General features: G+C 48.7%; 1 protein-coding gene across 3 annotated transcripts in view; it reads right to left on the bottom strand.

Annotated features, from left to right (window-relative positions):
• Positions 1 to 12,191, bottom strand: part of NPRL3 (NPR3 like, GATOR1 complex subunit) — a 55,960-nt gene extending 43,769 nt beyond the window's left edge. For 2 of the 3 annotated variants that reach the window (XM_054390848.1, XM_054390849.1), the window contains exons 1-3: positions 12,074 to 12,191; positions 10,582 to 10,651; positions 1,235 to 1,364 (exon numbers count right to left, since the gene is read on the bottom strand). In XM_054390848.1, the coding sequence (XP_054246823.1) occupies positions 1,235 to 1,364; positions 10,582 to 10,651; positions 12,074 to 12,191 (318 nt within the window). Of the gene's footprint in view, positions 1 to 1,234; positions 1,365 to 5,074; positions 5,114 to 10,581; positions 10,652 to 12,073 lie in introns of all 3 variants that reach the window. The other variant, XM_054390847.1, reaches the window with a different exon arrangement.
• Positions 12,192 to 18,704: the final 6,513 nt, after the last annotated feature.

Here is an 18,704-nt window from a genome sequence, read left to right as displayed (position 1 = left end):
ACTGGGGAGCCCAAAACTGGATGCAGTCCACTGGACTTTGTCCACAAGAAAATTTTAGACCTTTCAACATCCAACCTGTTCCAAGTGAGCTTTGTGAATCACCTTCAGCACCAGTAAGAGTTAAAAGCCAAGCCAGGCTGATGCAGCTCCTAGCATCTGTGACGGTTTTGGGTGCTATTTTTTTCCCACTGCCACACTAATTAGAGGTGCTAAAAAGCCAACTTGCAGTAACTAATTTAGTGAGAAGTGGCTTTTTGAGCTGGACTGCTTAGTATCATTTCTCTTTCTCCACACTGCTTTTCTGCAGCAGAACCATAGATTCATAGAATGGTTTGTGTTGGAAAGGAACTTAAAGCTCATCCAGTTCCAACCCCCCTGCTGTGGGCAGGGACACCTCCCACCAGCCCAGGTTGCTCAAGGCCTCATCCAACCTGGCCTTGAACACCTCCAGGGAGGAGGCATCCACAGCCCCCCTGGGCAACCTGTGCCAGTGTCTCTCCACCCTCACTGCAAAGAACTTCTTCCTCATCTCCAGTCTCAATCTCCCCTCTTCCAGCTCAAAGCCATTGCCCCTCATCCTGTCTCTAAGAGCCCCTGTAAAAAGTCCATCCCCAGCTTTCTTGTAGACCACCTTCAGGTACTGGAACCAGAAGGGGCTTTCTGTGAATCACTGACACAGCTCCCTCAGTTTGTCACTCCCTGTGTTTATCTGGAAGTAAGGAAAAGACAGCTTTGAGCACCAGGAAGTAAAATCCTAGAATGGCTCAGGTTGGAAGGGACCTCAGAGGTCATGTACTTCAACACCCCCACCCCCCATGGGCAGGGGACACCTCTCAACTAGACTTGGCTGCCCAAGGCCTCATCCGACTTGGCCTTGAACACCTCTGGGGAGGAGGCATCCAGAACCTCCCTGGGCAACCTATTCCAGAGTCTCACCACTCTCATACTGAAGAGCTTCTTGCTATGTTCCAGTCTCACCCTGCTCTCCCTCAGCTTCAAACCGTTCCCCCCTTGTCCTGTCTCCAGACACCCTCAGGAAAAGTCCCTCTGCAGCCTTCCTGTAGGTTCCTTTCAGCTATTGGAAGAAGGCAGCTCTAAGGTCTGCTCTTCTCTAAGAGTCTTCTCTTCTGCAGGCTGAACAGGCTCAAAAGGCCCCCTGTGAGCCCTAAGTTCCCCAGCCAAGCCAGGCAGTGTGTACAGGAGGCAGGTCCCCAGGCAGGCCCCTGGAGCATACCTGCCCAAGGGCATGCTGGAGCAAGGTGGGATGGCCAACAAAGCGAACGTTGTCGATCTTCAGCTCAAACTTCTTGCCACACATATCTGACTTGGTTGCCAAAATTGTTGCCAGGATGACATCTGAAAACCTTGAGGAGCAGCAAGAGAAGTTGTTAGAGCTTTCCAAAAGCAACCCACCCCCGGAATATTCCTCCAAAGAAAACCAGATTTAACTTTTTACATTTTTTTAAGTATTATGAATTGTGTTGAAATTGCTGTACCTGGAGTGCCACCAATTATGGGAAATTAAGAACCCTTTAATTACATCTCTCAGATCATCACAATTACCAACCAGGAAGCATTCAGGACAAAGACTGCAGGGTCATGCTTTATTTAATTACATGCTCAGCAAAATACATTGGAAGATTAGATGCAGTTTGCTTAAAGATAAAACCAGCTTGAGTTAGCCATTGCCTGGATTTAGCTGCAGGTTAAAGAACTTACTAAGCAACTACACATGGACACAACCTGTCACACAACCACAACAGAGATCCTTTAAGCCACCCAGTATGGCAGAGGGGAAGGCAAGAAAGAGCTGATTCAATTAGAAGAAACCAACAACCAGCACTTGTCCTTCCTCTCCCAAATCTCACCAGTGCAGACTCAAATTTGCTCTTAACAGATCTGAGCCTGTGGTCACCAGAGCAGCAGCACCTCTGGAGAGCTTCCTGGCCTCACCAGGGCTTTCCCACTTGACAAACCAAACCAAGACAAACTCCTGACAGAGCAGGCCCTTCCCAACGCTGACCAGGTTGTTACTGGATTGCTCTGGATCAGTGGTGGGAAGAAGGCAGCTGTGAGGACCTACAAGGAGCCTGCCCTGTAAATGCCAACTACAGCCAGGTAAGGGTCCAAGATGACTAGGAAGGAATTCTGCAGCTGCTCTTTCCCCCAGCCCTCCAACATTGGTCTGGTCACTACAAACACTTGTTTTCTTCAGTGTCCCCTGAAACAGTGAAGCTCAAATCCACAGGGAAAAGGCCCTCAGTTAGCTGCTGGAGGGAACTTGCTGTCCCACAAACGGAGCAGTGCAAGGTTTGGTGTTAGCAAGCTCTTCCCTCATCTGACTTCCCAGGAGCTCCCATTTAACCAAATGAACTTCAGACCAGTTTCTGATGAGACTGGGTTTTTTTTAAGAATGAAAATGTTTATTTAATTTTCCTTATTTACATCTGGGGATGTGTGTCCCTTCAGCCCAGCCCCCCTCCACCAGGCAGGTGTCCCAGATAAGCCAGTATCACTCAGAGACCAGGGCAGGCCTGGGTGTGTGCTGTGCTCACATTATCTCTTGGTCACAAGCGAGCCCTCGATGCCCAGAGAGGGAACTTCTGCACCATGCTCCTGCCTCACTCTGACTTAGGGAGTGCTACAGAAACTAAGACAAATGCTCACAGCCAGATCCTTTTGGGGTAGCCATCTCCATATGACCCACAAGCACTTCTTTCATTAGCCCTACTTATTCTGAAGGTTACAGGGCAGCAGAGGGGCTTTAGGAGCTGCCAGTGCCCCTGGTGTTTGTCCAAGCAGGTCATCCTGAACACAGCATGCTGCTGGGGTTTGGCTTATGGAAGGAGCAGCTGTGTACAAACTTCTGAATCCCTGGCAGCTCTTCTCCAAACACAGATGAGGGCAAGCAGAGAGATGGGGAGACTAGACAGAGACTCCTGAGGCCACCAAGCCCACACTCCTCTGCCACCACACTGCACAACAGGTAGAGTTTGTGAAGAAAGGGCCAAGTGTCCTCAGACAGAAGCTGGACTGAGAGTTCCTGGAGATCACATTTGAAGCTGGATGAGAAGTCACCATGGCAGCAGTGAGCTTTCCCACTCTTTTGGCCCTTTCTGCTGTGTTGGTTAATAGGCTCCTGATGCAGCCAGCAAGACTGTAACAGCAATGGCTCCAAAGGAACATGTGTCTCTAGGGGGAAACAGAAAATGCCTGCTTGCTGGGAAGAAATGAGTTACTGTTCCCCAGTCCTGGCACAGGATACCTTGGGAACTGGAAAACTGACCATTATGATGACTTGCACCACCATTAAGAACTGACTTTTACAAGGAATTACCTCAGCAGATCTTTTACCAGACAAATGTGGTGCTGAAGGTGTGCAGCTGTTCCCCACGACAGCTCCTGTCTGCCCTGCCCTGTACATGGCTCTGTGGGGAAGAAGAGTTTAAAAGGTTGGGTTTGTAGAGGCCTCAGGATCTTCTCACTAGCAGAGACTTCTCTTTCTGGGAGAGTACTGCAACTGCAGCCGAATGACACACTCAGGAGAGACAAAGCTGTCAATTCAATCCATGACAGATGGGCTCCAGGGGTACTACACACACCTGGTATCACCACAAGCTCTCCCCACACTGACCTGGACTCCAGCTCCATTCTCCTTCTCTGATGGCCTAGAAATTTATTGGGTTTGTTGGTTTGGGGGGGGTTGATTTGCCCACTATGCCATTTCCTGGGCCTCAGGATGCTAGGGAGGTTGAAGGACAGCAGATGCATTGCTCCCACAATTTTAGCTCATCTTTGTACCTTAGAAAATAACCTTTTTACTTGAAGTATCTTAATACTGATTTTCAATCTCTAGGGCCTAATATGATGACCTAAAAATACTGACTAATGAGAGCCAGAGAGTTTGTTAGAGGCAGATTAGGTTCCACAGTTGGGCAGTAACAGTCCCTTCTCCTTTTACAGGATTAGTCTGGGCACAGCGATTTCCAGAGGGAAGCAAACATCTCCTCTACTCAGGAACTCAGCAGGCAGAAACTAAATACAAAACCTAAAAGCTCTGATTTGCCCAAAATATCTCACCAGTCTTATCACAAGCTCAATGGAGCAGCAACAGCAGCATGGTACAAATCATACCAGTGCAGATCAACTATCAGTAGCATCTCCTCTGGAAACCAGCTGAAACCACAACTGATGTAGCAAGAGGAAAAGGAGGGGGAAAGAATCTCAAAACCAAATTCATTTATATGCAACAGGAATTCAAAGTAAGGCTTTTATATGCAACTCTTTGAAGCAGTTTGGAATGGGAGCATCTTTGTGTTAAGCTGGGACTAGTTTAATACTTCTGGGGTTCTGGGGAGAGATTTTTTTCCACTATGAGGGTGACAGAAGACTGGAACAGGCTGCCCAGGGGGGTTGTGGAGTCTCCCTCTCTGGAGATACTCAAAACCCACCTGGATGTGTTCCTGTGTGATCTGGTATAGGTGATCCTGCTTTGGCAGGGGGGGTTGGACTGGATCATCTTTCAAGGTCCCTTCTGGCCCCCAACATTCTGTGATTCTCTGATCAGCACTTCTCCCTCCACACCTTCCAAAAGGGAATATGATGCAGCCATCCAGTTCAGCTTAGTGGGGCACCAGGAACAAGTAACCAGCACAGCTGCTCCAAGCCAGGTCTCTGAAGAGCTCTCCACAATCACTGGGGGACTGAAGAGTTTCCTCACTGACCACCTAACTCATTGCTGATCAAAATGCAATTTGATTTAGGGCTCCTTGTTGGAATAACCACAATACCAAGGCCAGACCTGGAGGATCACAATTTTCCTCAACTCCTCTGTCCCATATTTGGGCCAGTAGCACCCCCATTCTGGACACCCTACAGTAATGTTAGTAAGACCTTCATAATTATCCTGGCAGAAACCTTCAGCAATACTTTTCCTGCAGACATTGTGATTTAGCATGGAATTATCTCATCATTCAGTGTAAAACAGAAACTAGAAACAGAGCACAATTAAAAGGATGGTGAGAGAAGAAAGCCATTCTAGCCAAAGGTGATTGTTTAGAACGTTTGGTCTTACCCTGAAACCAATTGCTCATCAGTTAGAGGACATTGGTCTCTGAAATGGGAACATGGCCATAAACACAAAACAAAACACAACAGGAGAAAATAAACGAGGCAAGTACACAAAATACCAAAAAAAAAAAAAAAAAGAGAGAGAGAAAAAATAAATAATATTAAAACCCAGGATGAACTATGCAGGGTTAAACTCCTGTAAAGGAAACAGAACTATTGAGAAGAGTCAAAAGTTAATGGGAGGTGTCAAAAGTTAATGGGAGATGAATTCTGGGGAATATATTGCAGGCTGAAAACAGGCACTTCAGTCCTCTCTGGCTGCTGCAAGGTGTTCCCACACAGGCTGCACTTAGAGCTGTAGCTACACAGTACTTCATTCCTGCTTACCTTAAGAGAGAACAGAAGAGGCTGCAATCTGATTTCAGGCAGATTCCAAACTTCAGTTTCTTTTCTAGACTATTCCTAGGGTATTCCCCAAAGGAACATCCTGTGCAGCCTCAAATGACCCCACAGCTCTTTCACAATCGCTTCTGGAGCTTCCATACCCACAAGACTTAGAAAAGAGACTTAGCCAAACACTTGTTGTTGCATGCACAGTCAGGATTCTATCGAGGGCCTTGCACACAGAGCTGCTGCTGCTGCTGCTGCTGCTGCTCCCCCTCCCCAGGACCTAACCAGTAGGTAGAAGCCTGGCCAGACTCACAGCACAAGCACAAAATCATTTTCATCTTTGTCTGCCCCAGGCAAGAAGCAGAAACTTAGGAGGAGCAGGCTGAAAAAGTTTTAAAAGCAAAGATCCTGAAAACCTTCTTTACAACAGGTACAGAGAGAGGCTCTGATAACAGCTTCACTCACTTTTATGTCAGAGAAACAAACACCTATTTTAACAGTCAACTGTTTTTTCCCCCTCCCCAAATAACAAGGAAAGGAAAAAAAACCCAAAAGGACTTGTTGCCTGAAACAACTTCCTTAACTATACTGAACAACTAACCTGATACAAGTTTTATTCTGACCATGTTAGAAAAGGAGAGACAAAATTTAAACCTTCAAAAATTATTTCATCTAAAAGACAGCAGATTTCTCCTAGTAAGGTTAAAAAGGAGACCTAGAGCAATCCCAAATGGCAAATGACACAAAGGGGGTGATAGGACTGGAAGGGTGTCTCAGGGGATGGAGGGATGAATGGAAAAGCTTACAGAAAGGAAGCCTTTCAGCACGAACATCAGGAGGAACACTGGAGTCCAGTGAAAGAGGGACAGAGGACACAGAGATGTTATCACAGAACTACTGTTTGTTAGAAAGGGACATTCATGGCCTTGTTTGTCACTAACTTGGGGGGGTTTGTAACAGAAGCATTTGGCCAATTTTGTGACATCAGTGCTGTCAAACTTGCTGAAACCTCCTCCACTTAGTGATGCCACTGAAAAACGTAAAGCCTGGTGTCACAAATGTTACTATAAATGCAGCTTCACCTGAATGTTTGCTGGCTGACTGCACCACCATCAGAAAAATGACAAAAATCATTTCAAACCAATTGAACCAAACGTTATATGGTATGGCTTCAAAGGAGTCTTTGCCTCACATTTTTTCCAGGGAAAACAAAACAAAACAAAGCAAAAACCAAACCATTCCAGACTGGCAGGCATTTCCATCAGCTGTGAGGGGTGTGTAGTGCTGCTACAGCACTCAACACCGAAGGATGATTCTGAAGAGAGCAAACATGAAAGGCTAAGAGAAGTCTGCAAAAGAGAGACACTTGACAGGCAATTTGTTTTGACAGTGGCAGATTCTTCTGAATACCTTTTTGCTACGTGGCTGCCATCAACACACCTCAACCACTTCTGCTGCTTGACTTGGTTTGAAAAGGAAGAAAAAAAAAAAAAATCTATACTCTGAATGCTAAACACACAGCTTCACTGGGGAGGAATTAATCCAGGCAAATACACACCAGTGGCCCGGAGGCAGGATTGTCATGAATAGGCTGCAATTGTCCCTGAAAGCCAAAGAGCATACCAATGACCAGGAAATTTGAATCTGAAGGCTAAAGGAGATCCAATTATGCACCCAAACATGCCCCATGGAAATGGAGAGTTAAGGCACCTCAACTGGTGTAATTTTGCCCTTTCTAAAGCCATAATGCATCTACCTCAGCTGCTCCAGAAGAGGTCACTTCAAAAGTGGATTTGTCTTCCTATACCTTGGGGGAAAGGCAACAGTGAACCTTATCCAGGATGCAACTGGTGCTAGGTTGCTAACAAATTCAAGACAGCCATCCAGTATAAAAAAAAACCCCAAAACCAAGAATCCAACCCTCTTAATTATTGCAGCAACAATCTGAAATAACCTTTGCTACTGAACATGAAACATGGGAAAGCATGTGCTGGACCCCAGTATTGGCCTCTAGCAGAGCTAATGCTTTCAGAGCAACACAAATACTTCTCTTCTGTTTCCCTGCAGGTGTAAGGCAGCTACTGACAGATTCACAGGAGGTAACACTGAGGGATTTCCTGCTGGCAGAACAATGTTGTTTGACACCTCAATTTCATCTAACTCAATACAAGGCTTACAAACACTGAATTTAGGAAGAGTCAGGGCAGGCTCTACTGCATGAATTTGTTTGGATTGCTTACAGAAACCTGTACAAGTGTTAAGTTCTTTCTTCTGAAGATCACCACTGCAGAGGGGGATTTCTTGTTTAATATTCTTCTGTTCAGCACTTCAGACCTCTCATCCTTTGCACTTAATGAGCTCAGCTAAGGAATCAGAAATTCTTTTAAAGACTGTCACAGTATCACAGTATATCAGAGGTTGGAAGGGACCTCAAGAGATCATCAGGTCCAACCCTCCCTGCCAGAGCAGGATATCACTAAAAGCTTAATTACAAATACCTGACAAGGAGATTAGGCCCTGACTTTCAAACCCAGAGTTCTGGCCACCACTACCATGACATAACCTGAAGTCTTTGGTTAATGTAGACTACACAGCAGCACATTAAATCTACCTAACACCAGTTTCAGGAAGACACTAGCATCTTTCTCATCTGACCACAGTTTGAAATCATAGAATTGTTAGTGTTGGAAGGGACATCAAGGATCATCCAGTTCCAACCCCCTGCCATGGGAAGGGACACCTCACATCACAGCAGGTTGCTCACAGCCACATCCAGCCTGGCTTTTAAAACCTCCAGGGATGAGGCTTCTACCACCTCCCTGAGCAACCTGTGCCAGTGTCTCACCACCCTCATGCGGAGGAACTTCTTCCTAACATCCAATCTGAATCTACCCATTTCTATTTTTGTTCCATTCCCCCCAGTCCTATCATTACCTGACACCCTAAAAAGTCCCTCCCCAGCTTTCTTGAAGGCCCCCTTAAGATACTGGAAGACCACATTAATGTCTCCTGGGAGCCTTCTCTTCTCCAGACTGAACTGGTAGCAGCTTTTCCTACATGAGCAGCAGTCATGCATCACACTAATTCAGCACCATGGGCAACATCCAGAGAAAGCATGAAGTGTTCTGCCCACCCTGCCCAAACGGCAGAGGCAACAGGAACCAGCTCTGGACAGAAGCTGGAACCGTTCCAAAACCTTTTCATCTATCTAAAGAAATATCACAGCCAGACTTTGGAACAAAGCCAACAAAATCCCTGAGATAAGCAGTGAATGTGTGCACTGAGCTTTCCTCCTGTGCTGCCATCCACAGTGCAGCCTGAAAACACCGTCACCAAATTTACAGACCCAGGGCTTGCTCCCGCTGGAGCCGTCCCTGTGCTGCACTGCACTCCCTGGGGACATGACACAAGGCTGCACCTGCAGGTTTCAGAGACACCAGAAGAGGCAAAAGACAAAGGACTTGAAGCAAAATGTATTTTCATGAGATACCAGTCCTAGGAAAACCAGAGAAATTGATCTAGCCTACTGTCATGGGGGACTTTAACTGCAGTTACGAGGGAGGGGATTCTCCCCCTCTACTCTGCTCTGGTGAGACCCCACCTGGAGTACTGCATCCAGTTCTGGAGCCCCTGTTACAAAAAGGATATGGACATGCTGGAGCATGTCAAGAGAAGGGCCACAAGGATGATCACAGGGCTGGAGCTCCTCTCCTATGAGGACAGACTGAAAGAGTTGGGGTTGCTCAGTCTGGAGAAGAGAAGGCTCCAAGGAGACCTTCTTGTGGTCTTCCAGTATCTGAAGAGGGGTACAAGAAAGCTGGGGAGAGATTTTTTAGGGTGTCAGGGAGTGATAGGACTGGGGGGAATGGAGCACAAAGAGAACTGGGTAGATTCAGATTGGATGTTAGGAAGAAGTTCTTCCCCATGAGGGGGTGAGACACTGGCACAGGTTGCCCAGGGAGGTGGTGGAAGCCTCATCCATGTAAGTTTTTAAAGCCAGGCTGGAGGTGGCTCTGGGCAACCTGATCTAGTGTGAGGTGTCCCTGCCCATGGCAGGGGGGTGGAACTGGATGATCCTTGATGTCCCTTCCAACCCTAACAATTCTGTGATTCTCAGGTATAAAATTAAACACAAGTTTACATTTTGCAAGGTTGGAATCTAGATTTCCTTTCTAAGGGCAACTGCTGAGTACTTTTTTTACTGTTATGTGAGAGAAGAACAGCAACTCCCCCATTTTATTAAAATTAGTGATTAAAAGACATATCACAAAAAAAGATCTGTAACTGAACTATGGACCAACAGGAAAAAAAATAGCCTTTTTCTTCCTCAGATTTGTCCTCCTATCTGATAGTGATAAATTTAGAACCCTGCAGCAGATTTCAGATTTCCCACACACACTAATTAGAGGATCCATTTCTCTGCATTGCCCCTTTTCACTGTGTTGGTTACCCTGTAACTGAAAAAAACATCTCCAAGTCTCAAGTTTCCTTTCCAGGTCCTATTTCACCCCCCATCTATATCTGGAGAAACAAAATGTAGTTACTGGTTAGTGCACAGATACAACAAGTACATGAGCTAGGGAAGGATCTGAGGCAACTGAAGAATGTATCTGGTTAGAGGGAGGCCAGGGAAAGGGAAGTGGGGTTTTGCCAAAGGATTAATACTTCTAGTTTTGAAAGAGTAATATTGTTTAACAACCAGTTAGACTTTAAGGCTGGTACTTTAGTGTCTTAAAGTTATAAAGAAGAATAGGAACTTTCTGGACATCTTTGAATAGAAGGTAAATAAAGTAGGGGATTGGATACAGAATAATAATACAGATTATGTCTGTTATCATTCCATTCATTTGCTTTCCAGTCATTGTGCAGCACAAACTATAACACAAGCACAAAATACCTGACCTACACCTTGCCCAGAACACAGCAGATTCAGCATTCCCTCATGAGACACTCCTGGTTACTAAGCACTAATTTGTCCCACGTGCAATTAAATAATTTTGTGGTAGGTTATCTTCTATACAGTCAAAAAGAATTTGCCTACTGAACTAGGAGGCAAGAGAGCAAGAGGTCACCTCCTCTGTGTTTCAAACTCTAGGGCAAGGAGAAATGTTTTCCCCCTACCTGGAGTCCCCATCTTGATCTTCTGTGGTATCTCCAGAGCTGTTCACAGCATATCGACTCCTTGGTTTATCTGAAGCAAAGGATAAGGAGATTGTTCCTTTAAAAAGTTGGGTTTAAAGCCTGTGTGTTAAGAAAATACTTGTCTGTGCCCTTAAAAAATTATCTATAAGGCAGATCTTAAAAAGCAGGTGCAGGAAGCCCATTCCTTTTCAGGTAGATGAACCATATCTTGGGTGTTTGTTTTTTTTTTTTTTTTTTATTCTCAATTAAAAAAAAAAAAAGAAAAAAAGAGAAAGAGGTTTTTCATCTTCAGGGGACAAAGAAGAGAAAGTAAAACATTCATAAAAACACATTTTCTCCCAAGTGCCAGGGAAGTCTGCAGTTCAAGAGGGTGGAAGATAAAATTCTGACCAATGCACTTCCCTCATTACTGCTCAGGTTTGTGACAATGCCAATGCTCCAGGGTCCCCTCCTGCAGGCACGCTTATTGGAACCTTCTACCCACAAGACACAGGAGGGGAAGGCAGGGAAAGAGGCAGTAAGAAACTATCTTTTCAGATTTTACCCATAAAAATAAAAATATATTCAAAGCTGGCTCCCTCCTGGTAAAAAGTGACTTCCAAGGTAAAGAGAGGTGTCAAACCTCTAGTGACACATGGCAGTAAGCCTGAGGCACAAGTCAAACACCCTCAGCATCCTGCAGCACCTTTAGGACACACACCAAGGCACTGGCCCACTGGTGAGGGCAGCTGGGACACTGACCACATCCATCTGCCTCAGGCCCCATGCTGCAGGCAAAACAGAGCCTGGCCTCAGATCCCATCCTGGATCAGGAATCTTGGAGGAAGAGGTACAACCAGCACTGGCTCCACAGCAGACTGACAGCACTTGAAAGGTCCTGTGTTCCCATTTTCCAGAAGAAATGAAACTTCTGCCCCCTGTTATTCAAGACAAGTGATCAAAGTCTCTTCCACCCTTTCTGGTTAAAGCTCACTTAGCATCTCTCCTAGATCAGCACCTTCACTTCTCACTTTGCCTTCTCCTTCCCCTACAGCTTTTAAACCCCACACCACTTCAGCTGGCCCAGGCATGGCAGCAAAGCACCTGGTCAGCAACACCTGGCACTAACTTGGTTTGATTAACATGGGGTAGGAGGGGTGACAGGCTCTCATGGTGGGTATGAGATGGTTGAGGGTGCCAAGCTTCCATGGTGGACATGAAACCTGGGGGGTGCCAGGCCCCCATGGTGGATAAGAGATGCGGGGGGTGGTGCCAGGCCCCCATGCCGGGTATGAGATGTGTAAAGGGTGCCAACCCTCCATGGCATCAGATGTGTAAGCGATGCCAGGGCACCGGAGGGGTATAAGGTCTGTGAGGCCTGCCAAGCCCTCCAGGTGTGAGGTGTGTGGGTCTGAGGGCTGCCAGGCCGCGACGGAGGCTCCGGCAGCCCCCGGGCCGTGCCGGGCCGAACCCCGCGGCGTCGCGCACTTACTGGCCTGTGCGGCGGGGTGCTCGGCGCCGCGCTGGAACGGGAAGCGGAACAGCAGCTTGTTGCCGCGGCTGCCCGAGCTCACCAGGATAACGCTGATGGGGCTGGTGCTCTCGCCCATGCCGGCACGGCACGACACGGCACGGCACGACACGGCACGACACGGCACGGCCCGCAGGAAGGCCGCCGCAGCTCCCGGCTTCCGCTTCCGCCCGCAGCCCGGCACCGGCCCGCGGCTCCCGGCTGGCGGAGCGGCGGGTGCGGGGCTGCGGCCGGGGCTGGTCACCGGCGCTGGTCACCGGCTCGGGGCCTGCCGACAGCGGGCAGAGCGCAGCCGGCCCCAGCCCCTCACAGCCCGGTTCAGAGCAGCGGCCCCGGCTCCCAGTGCCCCTTGTTCAGCCAGTACCTCATACACCTGCAGCGCTGTCTGCCGGTGCAGCCCAGTGCTCCCAGTTCAGACCAGTACCTCATACACCTGCAGCGCTGTCTGCCGGTGCAGCCCAGTGCTCCCAGTTCAGCCTAGTACCTCATACACCTGCAGCGCTGTCTGCCGGTGCAGCCCAGTGCCCCTTGTTCAGCCAGTACCTCGTACACCTGCAGCGCTGTCTGCCGGTGCAGCCCAGTGCTCCCAGTTCAGACCAGCACACATCAGTCAGCAGCACAATGTCCCCAGCTCAGACCAGTACCTAACATGGACACCAGTCCCCATTTCACACACACAGACACCGTTCCTTATTCCCAGTTTACTCCAGTGCCTCATGTACCCATAGCCAGCACCTCCCAGCTCATCCTAGTGCCCCCAGTTCACACAAAATCACAGACTAGTAGAGGTTGGAAGGGCTCTCTGAAGATCATCCAGCCCAACCCCCTGCTAAAGCAGGTCACCTACAGCAGGTTGCACAGAACAGTGTCCAGGCAGCTCTGGAATGACTCCCGAGGTGGAGACTCCACCACCCCTCTGGGCAGCCTGGTCCAGTTCAGCCCTGCCAGGCTGCCAGCCCTGGAGCCCTCACGCAGGGGCTGCAGAAGTCCTGTGCTGCCCATTGCAGTCATTTGTGACTGTTCAGCCACTTTGGTCATTAACATCTCCTGAGCTTCACTACAAGCTGGTGAAAAACAGCAGCAAGGGCTTGTTGCTGTCTCCTGGGCCAGCCAACACGGGGTGCCCGTGGGAGGCAGGTTGTGGCAGTCACCCTTGGCTCCCCGTGCCCACGCAAGGGCTCTTGTGTCTCAGGTTCATTGCTTGATCTCATGGTGCTTTCCAGCACTGGCACAACGTGCTTTGTGGGTCCTCTAAATTTACTCCTGCCTCTAGATCAGGGAGGGGAAGTTACTTTCTTTTGGTGCCTTCATCTTACTTTGTGTTTCATAAATCAGAAATTATCAGCAGTTCAATTGCAGCATGGCCCCGGGGGTTGCATCCAAACTGCCTCTGATTCTCTTGCTTAGATATTTGAATGCTCTCAGATAGCCCAGCCCTGGATGTTGCTCCGCAATCCCCCCCGCGGGGACACCGGGCAGAGGGGTGGCTGAGAGGGGAGATGAGCAATCCCCCTCCCCCCCAGGATACACTGCACAGAGGTGGTGGCTGAGGGGAAAGAGGAGCACACAGGAGTAATCTGCGGGACCATTCTCCACCAGCCTGGTGATAACAATTGCAGCAAGAGAAGGTGTCCCTGAGGGGAGAGACTTGTCCAAGGGCGATTAAAGAGCAGTCACATTATCACGGCAGAGCATTCCTCATCAGCCAGAGCTGGGCAGCTGTGTTAACACTTCCTACTGTGTCTCCCTTGTAGTTTTACTTTCTTAATTACTAAATTACAGATCTATTTCTAATGTCTTGGAGGCTGTAGTTTACTTAAAGCAAAGTGTGTCAACTTCTTGGAGCACTGGCAGAAAATGAGAGAATAAAGCCAGGATTTTAATTCCACTTTTAAGATTTGCAAAACTTAATATGCCCCAAACTTTGCAGACTTATAGCAGATATATGTGCCAACTTATATTCTTGAGAGGGATGCAAACCCTGTGGAGAGTACAGGCCTGTGGGGCAAGTTATCCCTGGTCTCAGGGTTGTGCCATTCAGTTGGTCACTGGATTTATAGTCAGGGCTGGTAGAAATTATAATCCCGCTTTTATATCATGGCCTGGTGTTTGCTTCTGCCATTTAAAATGAGAAACTCTCTCAGCCTGCTATTGGAACAGGATTGACAAAGACCCATGTTAATACCAGAAGTCACCTCTGGTGACATTTTACAGCTTTATGACAAAGACTCATCATCTGCCCAAGGGTGGACATTCTGCTATGCCATAATTATGAGAAGCAGCAGCAAGAGAGGAAGGCAGGTCTGGTGGGATTTCCCAGAGCTTCAGTATTGCTCCTGTGGCAAAGGAACACCAGCATTCATACCGAGGCCAGGACCTCCACATCTCACTACCCTGTGGGCACCTGAGGCACTGGGCTGGAGGACCTTGGCTGAGAATCATAGAATCATAGAATCATAGAATCAAGAAGGTTGGAAGAGACCTCAAAGATCATCGAGTCCAACCTGTCACCCTAAACCTCATGACTATCTAAACCATGGCACCAAGTGCCACGTCCAATCCCCTCTTGAACACCTCCAGGGATGCTGACTCCACCACCTCCCTGGGCAGCCCATTCCAATGGCTAATTACTCTTTCTGTGAAGAATTTCTTCCAAACATCCAGCCTAAACCTCCCCCTGCACAGCTTGAGACTGTGTCCTCTTGTTCTGGTGCTGGTTGCCTGGGAGAAGAGACCAACCCCTCCTGGCTACAACCTCCCTTCAGGTAGTTGCAGACAGCAATGAGGTCTCCCCTGAGCCTCCTCTTCTCCAGGCTAAACAGTCCCAGCTCCCTCAGCCTCTCCTCATAGGGCTGTGCTCAAGGCCTCTCCCCAGCCTCGTTGCCCTTCTCTGGACATGCTCCAGCAATTCAACATCTTTCCTAAACTGAGGAGCCCAGAACTGGACACAGTACTCAAGGTGTGGCCTAACCAGTGCTGTGTACAGGGGTACAATGACCTCCCTGCTCCTGCTGGCCACACTATTCCTGATGCAGGCCAGGATGCCATTGGCTCTCTTGGCCACCTGGGCACACTGCTGGCTCATGTTCAGGCAGCTGTCAACCAGTACCTCCAGGTCCCTTTCCACCTGGCTGCTCTCCAGCCACTCTGACCCCAGCCTGTAGCACTGCTTGGGGTTGTTGTGGCCAAAGTGGAGCACCCGGCACTTGGATTAGTTGAATGCCATCCTGTTGGACTCTGCCCATCTGTCCAGCCTGTCAAGGTCCCTCTGCAGAGCCCTTCTACCTTCTAACAGATCAACACCTGCTACTAGCTTGGTGTCATCTGCAAATTTACTGATGATGGACTCAATCTCCTCATCCAGATCATCAATAAAGATATTGAACAGGATGGGGCCCAGCACTGATCCCTGGGGGACACCACTACTGACTGGCTGCCAACTGGATGTGGCACCATTCACCACCACTCTCTGGGCTCGGCCCTCCAGCCAGTTCCTAACCCAGTGCAGAGTGCTGCTGTCCAAGCCATGGGCTGACAGCTTGGCCAGGAGTTTGCTGTGGGGGACAGTGTCAAAGGCCTTGCTGAAGTCCAGGTAGACTACAACCACAGCCTTTCCTACGTCCACCAGGCTGGTCACCTGATCATAGAAGGAGAGAGGCTCATGCAAGGACAGAGACAGTCACTCACCACGTCACTTTGGGGGGACATCACTGAGAATTATGCTTGTCCTACCAGGCACATTCCTGAGCTGTTCCCACAACCATTCCCAGTGCAGCCTTGATCCTGGGTGAGCAACCTCCTTCTAGCAAACCACTGTCACCTTCTGACTGCTCTGGGTTTTGTGCAAGAATAACTCAGCAAATGAATTCAAACTGCAGAAAGGCTTCCGTGCCGATGAGCCCTCCTGCGTGGGCATCGCTGCTCTTCATGCCAGCATGGCCTTTGATCCCACAGCCATGGGAGATCAGAGGTCAGGTTAAACAGCTGGCAACCAAAGAGGAAGGACTCCCCTAATAATAAAAGTATCTTTAATAACAGCATCTTTATTTGCAGCATAATTTTGCTGTGTGAAAAGTACAAAGTTTTGAAATGTGCATAGCAAGGGATGATGGCTACAGCCTCCCTTGGTACCTCCATCCATTTGCTCTGTCCTCTGCCCTGACTGAAGGACTGCTGCCCACACCATCAGAAGCACTTTTAATGCTCTGCACTGCATCTGTGTAGCCAGAGAGAGTCAGCTCCAGGTTTTCAGTGACCAAGGGTGGCATCTGTCAAAGGGAGGACATACAAAGAGCACTTCCTCATGGTAGAGTGATTGTCTTCACTGGGTCTCAGGAGAGTTCCCTGTTGTATCCCCTCTTAAAGTGAGATACCGGGAGCAGTAAATTACCCAACCAGTGGACAGAAGTACTGAGGAAGGAGCTGTGCTACTGAACATAATCCTCCTGAAATCCCAGATAAGGTGTTGGCCTCCTCAGAGGGGATGATAATACAAGGGTACCAAACACAGCTAAGCTTGCAGACCATAAGCATCAAGTGCTTTTTTTCCTGCCCTTTGGGAAAGCCCAAGGATTCTCCTGCTCTGTGTTACAAATGACATGCAGAGAAGCTTAAATTCAGAGCCTGGTGCAAAGCCCCAGGGCTGAGTCAGAGCCCTTCTGCAAGTGCCACTGCAACCACTGGGATGCTGGGGACAGTCCAGAGAACACAGCAGCTGCTGTCTGCCCCTTTCCCTGCCACTTCTTTAGCACCACTGGTTCATTCCCACCTGACCCCAGGGACTTGGTGGCAGAACCACAGCCCCAGGAGAGCAGAGTCTATTTGTAGTGAGTGTACCAACTCCTCTGGGCTGCAGTCCACCCAGAGATGAGACCTGTCCCCACGTGCAGGCACTGAAGGAGCCTCCACTATAAGAGCAGCACATTGGAGCCCAGCTTCCACCTCAAACCTAACAGCTGCCACCAGTCAGGTTCCTATGCCCAGCAGCACAGCACAGCAGCACCATAGCTCCCAGGAGATGCTCCAAGTTTGGTCCGTGCTCCTATGTGACATGTAGTAGGGTTGGGTGATGTGATTGCACAGGTGCTGCTGCTTTGGTACAGATGACCACAGGCTGGACACATTCCAATGCATGTGTGGCCCAAGTGTCACTAGATCCCTAGAAAGACTTCTGTCTAAGCAGGGCAACCATGTCTGGGGAGGACCTTCTGTAGCAGTTGGTAGCATTGCTGTGAAGCACAGACACATCCTGATGAGGAGCCTGGCCTATACCTATCAACCTCAACACAAAGGAGTGAGGCCACTTGAGCAGGGAACGCTCTGCCTGGAGCAGCCAGCTTCTAGTGCAAGCTGCCAGCACTCCCTGGAGCATTCAGCTGCTGTAGTTTATCAGGGTGGCAGAGAGATTTACCTCTGCTTCATGTGCTGGCACGATATTCATTCCCTGAGGTTCAGCAGTCACCATCTCCAGTAGGGGATTGACGTTTTGCCCTCTTATCTGTGTTTACAGACTGGTGCAGGCCTTCCCTTTGCCTCTCTGCTTCTGCACGCATCAAGTGGCTCCATGGCCTGAAGCTATAAGCCATCCCTTGTGGGACCAGGCTTTCCATCTACTGTGGGGCCAAGCTTTCCATCACTCCTAGGACCAAGCTTTCCATCTATTGTGGGACCAAGCTTTCCATCTATTGTGGGACCAGGCTTTCCATTTCTCCTGGAACTAGGCTTTCCATCTATCCTGGTACCAAGCTTTCCATCACTCCTAGGACCAAGCTTACCATCTCTTCTGGGACCAAGCTTTCCATTTTTCCTGGAACCAAGTTTCCATCTGTTGTGGGACTAAGCTTTCCATCTTTCCTGGGACCAAGCTTTCCATCTGTTGTGGGACCAAGCTTTCCATCTATTGTGGGACCAGGCTTTCCATCTCTCCTGGGACCAGGCTTTCCATCTATTGTGGGACCAAGCTTTCCATCTGTTCTGGGACCAGGCTTTCCACCTATCCTGGGACCAGGCTTTCGATCTATTCTGGGACCAAGCTTTCCATCTCTCCTGGGACCAAGCTTTCCATCTATTGTGGGACCAAGCTTTCCATCTATTGTGGGACCAGGCTTTCCATCTATTGTGGGACCAGATTTTCCACCTATTGTGGGACCAAGCTTTCCATCTATTGTGGGACCAATCTTTCCATCTATTGTGGAACCAAGCTTTCCATCTATTCTGGGACCAGGATTTCCATCTATCCTGGGATCAAGCTTTCCATCTATTGTGGGACCAAGCTTTCCATCTATTGTGGGATCAGGCTTTCCATCTATCCTGGGACCAAGCTTTCCTTCTATTGTGGGACCAGGATTTCCATCTATTGTGGGACCAGGATTTCCATCTATTGTGGGACCAAGCTTTCCATCTATTGTGGGACCAGGCTTTCCATCTATTGTGGGACCAGGATTTCCATCTATTGTGGGACCAGGCTTTCCATCTATTGTGGGACCAGGATTTCCATCTATCCTGGGATCAAGCTTTCCATCTATTGTGGGACCAAGCTTTCCATCTATTGTGGGACCAATCTTTCCATCTATTGTGGGACCAGGATTTCCAT

This window comes from Indicator indicator, chromosome 22 (genome assembly GCF_027791375.1).
Source record: "Indicator indicator isolate 239-I01 chromosome 22, UM_Iind_1.1, whole genome shotgun sequence".
In the NCBI taxonomy this organism is placed as follows: Eukaryota; Metazoa; Chordata; class Aves; order Piciformes; family Indicatoridae; genus Indicator; species Indicator indicator.
The sequence above is the reverse complement of the archived record's forward strand: the minus strand, read 5'-3'. Positions and strand labels throughout refer to the sequence as shown.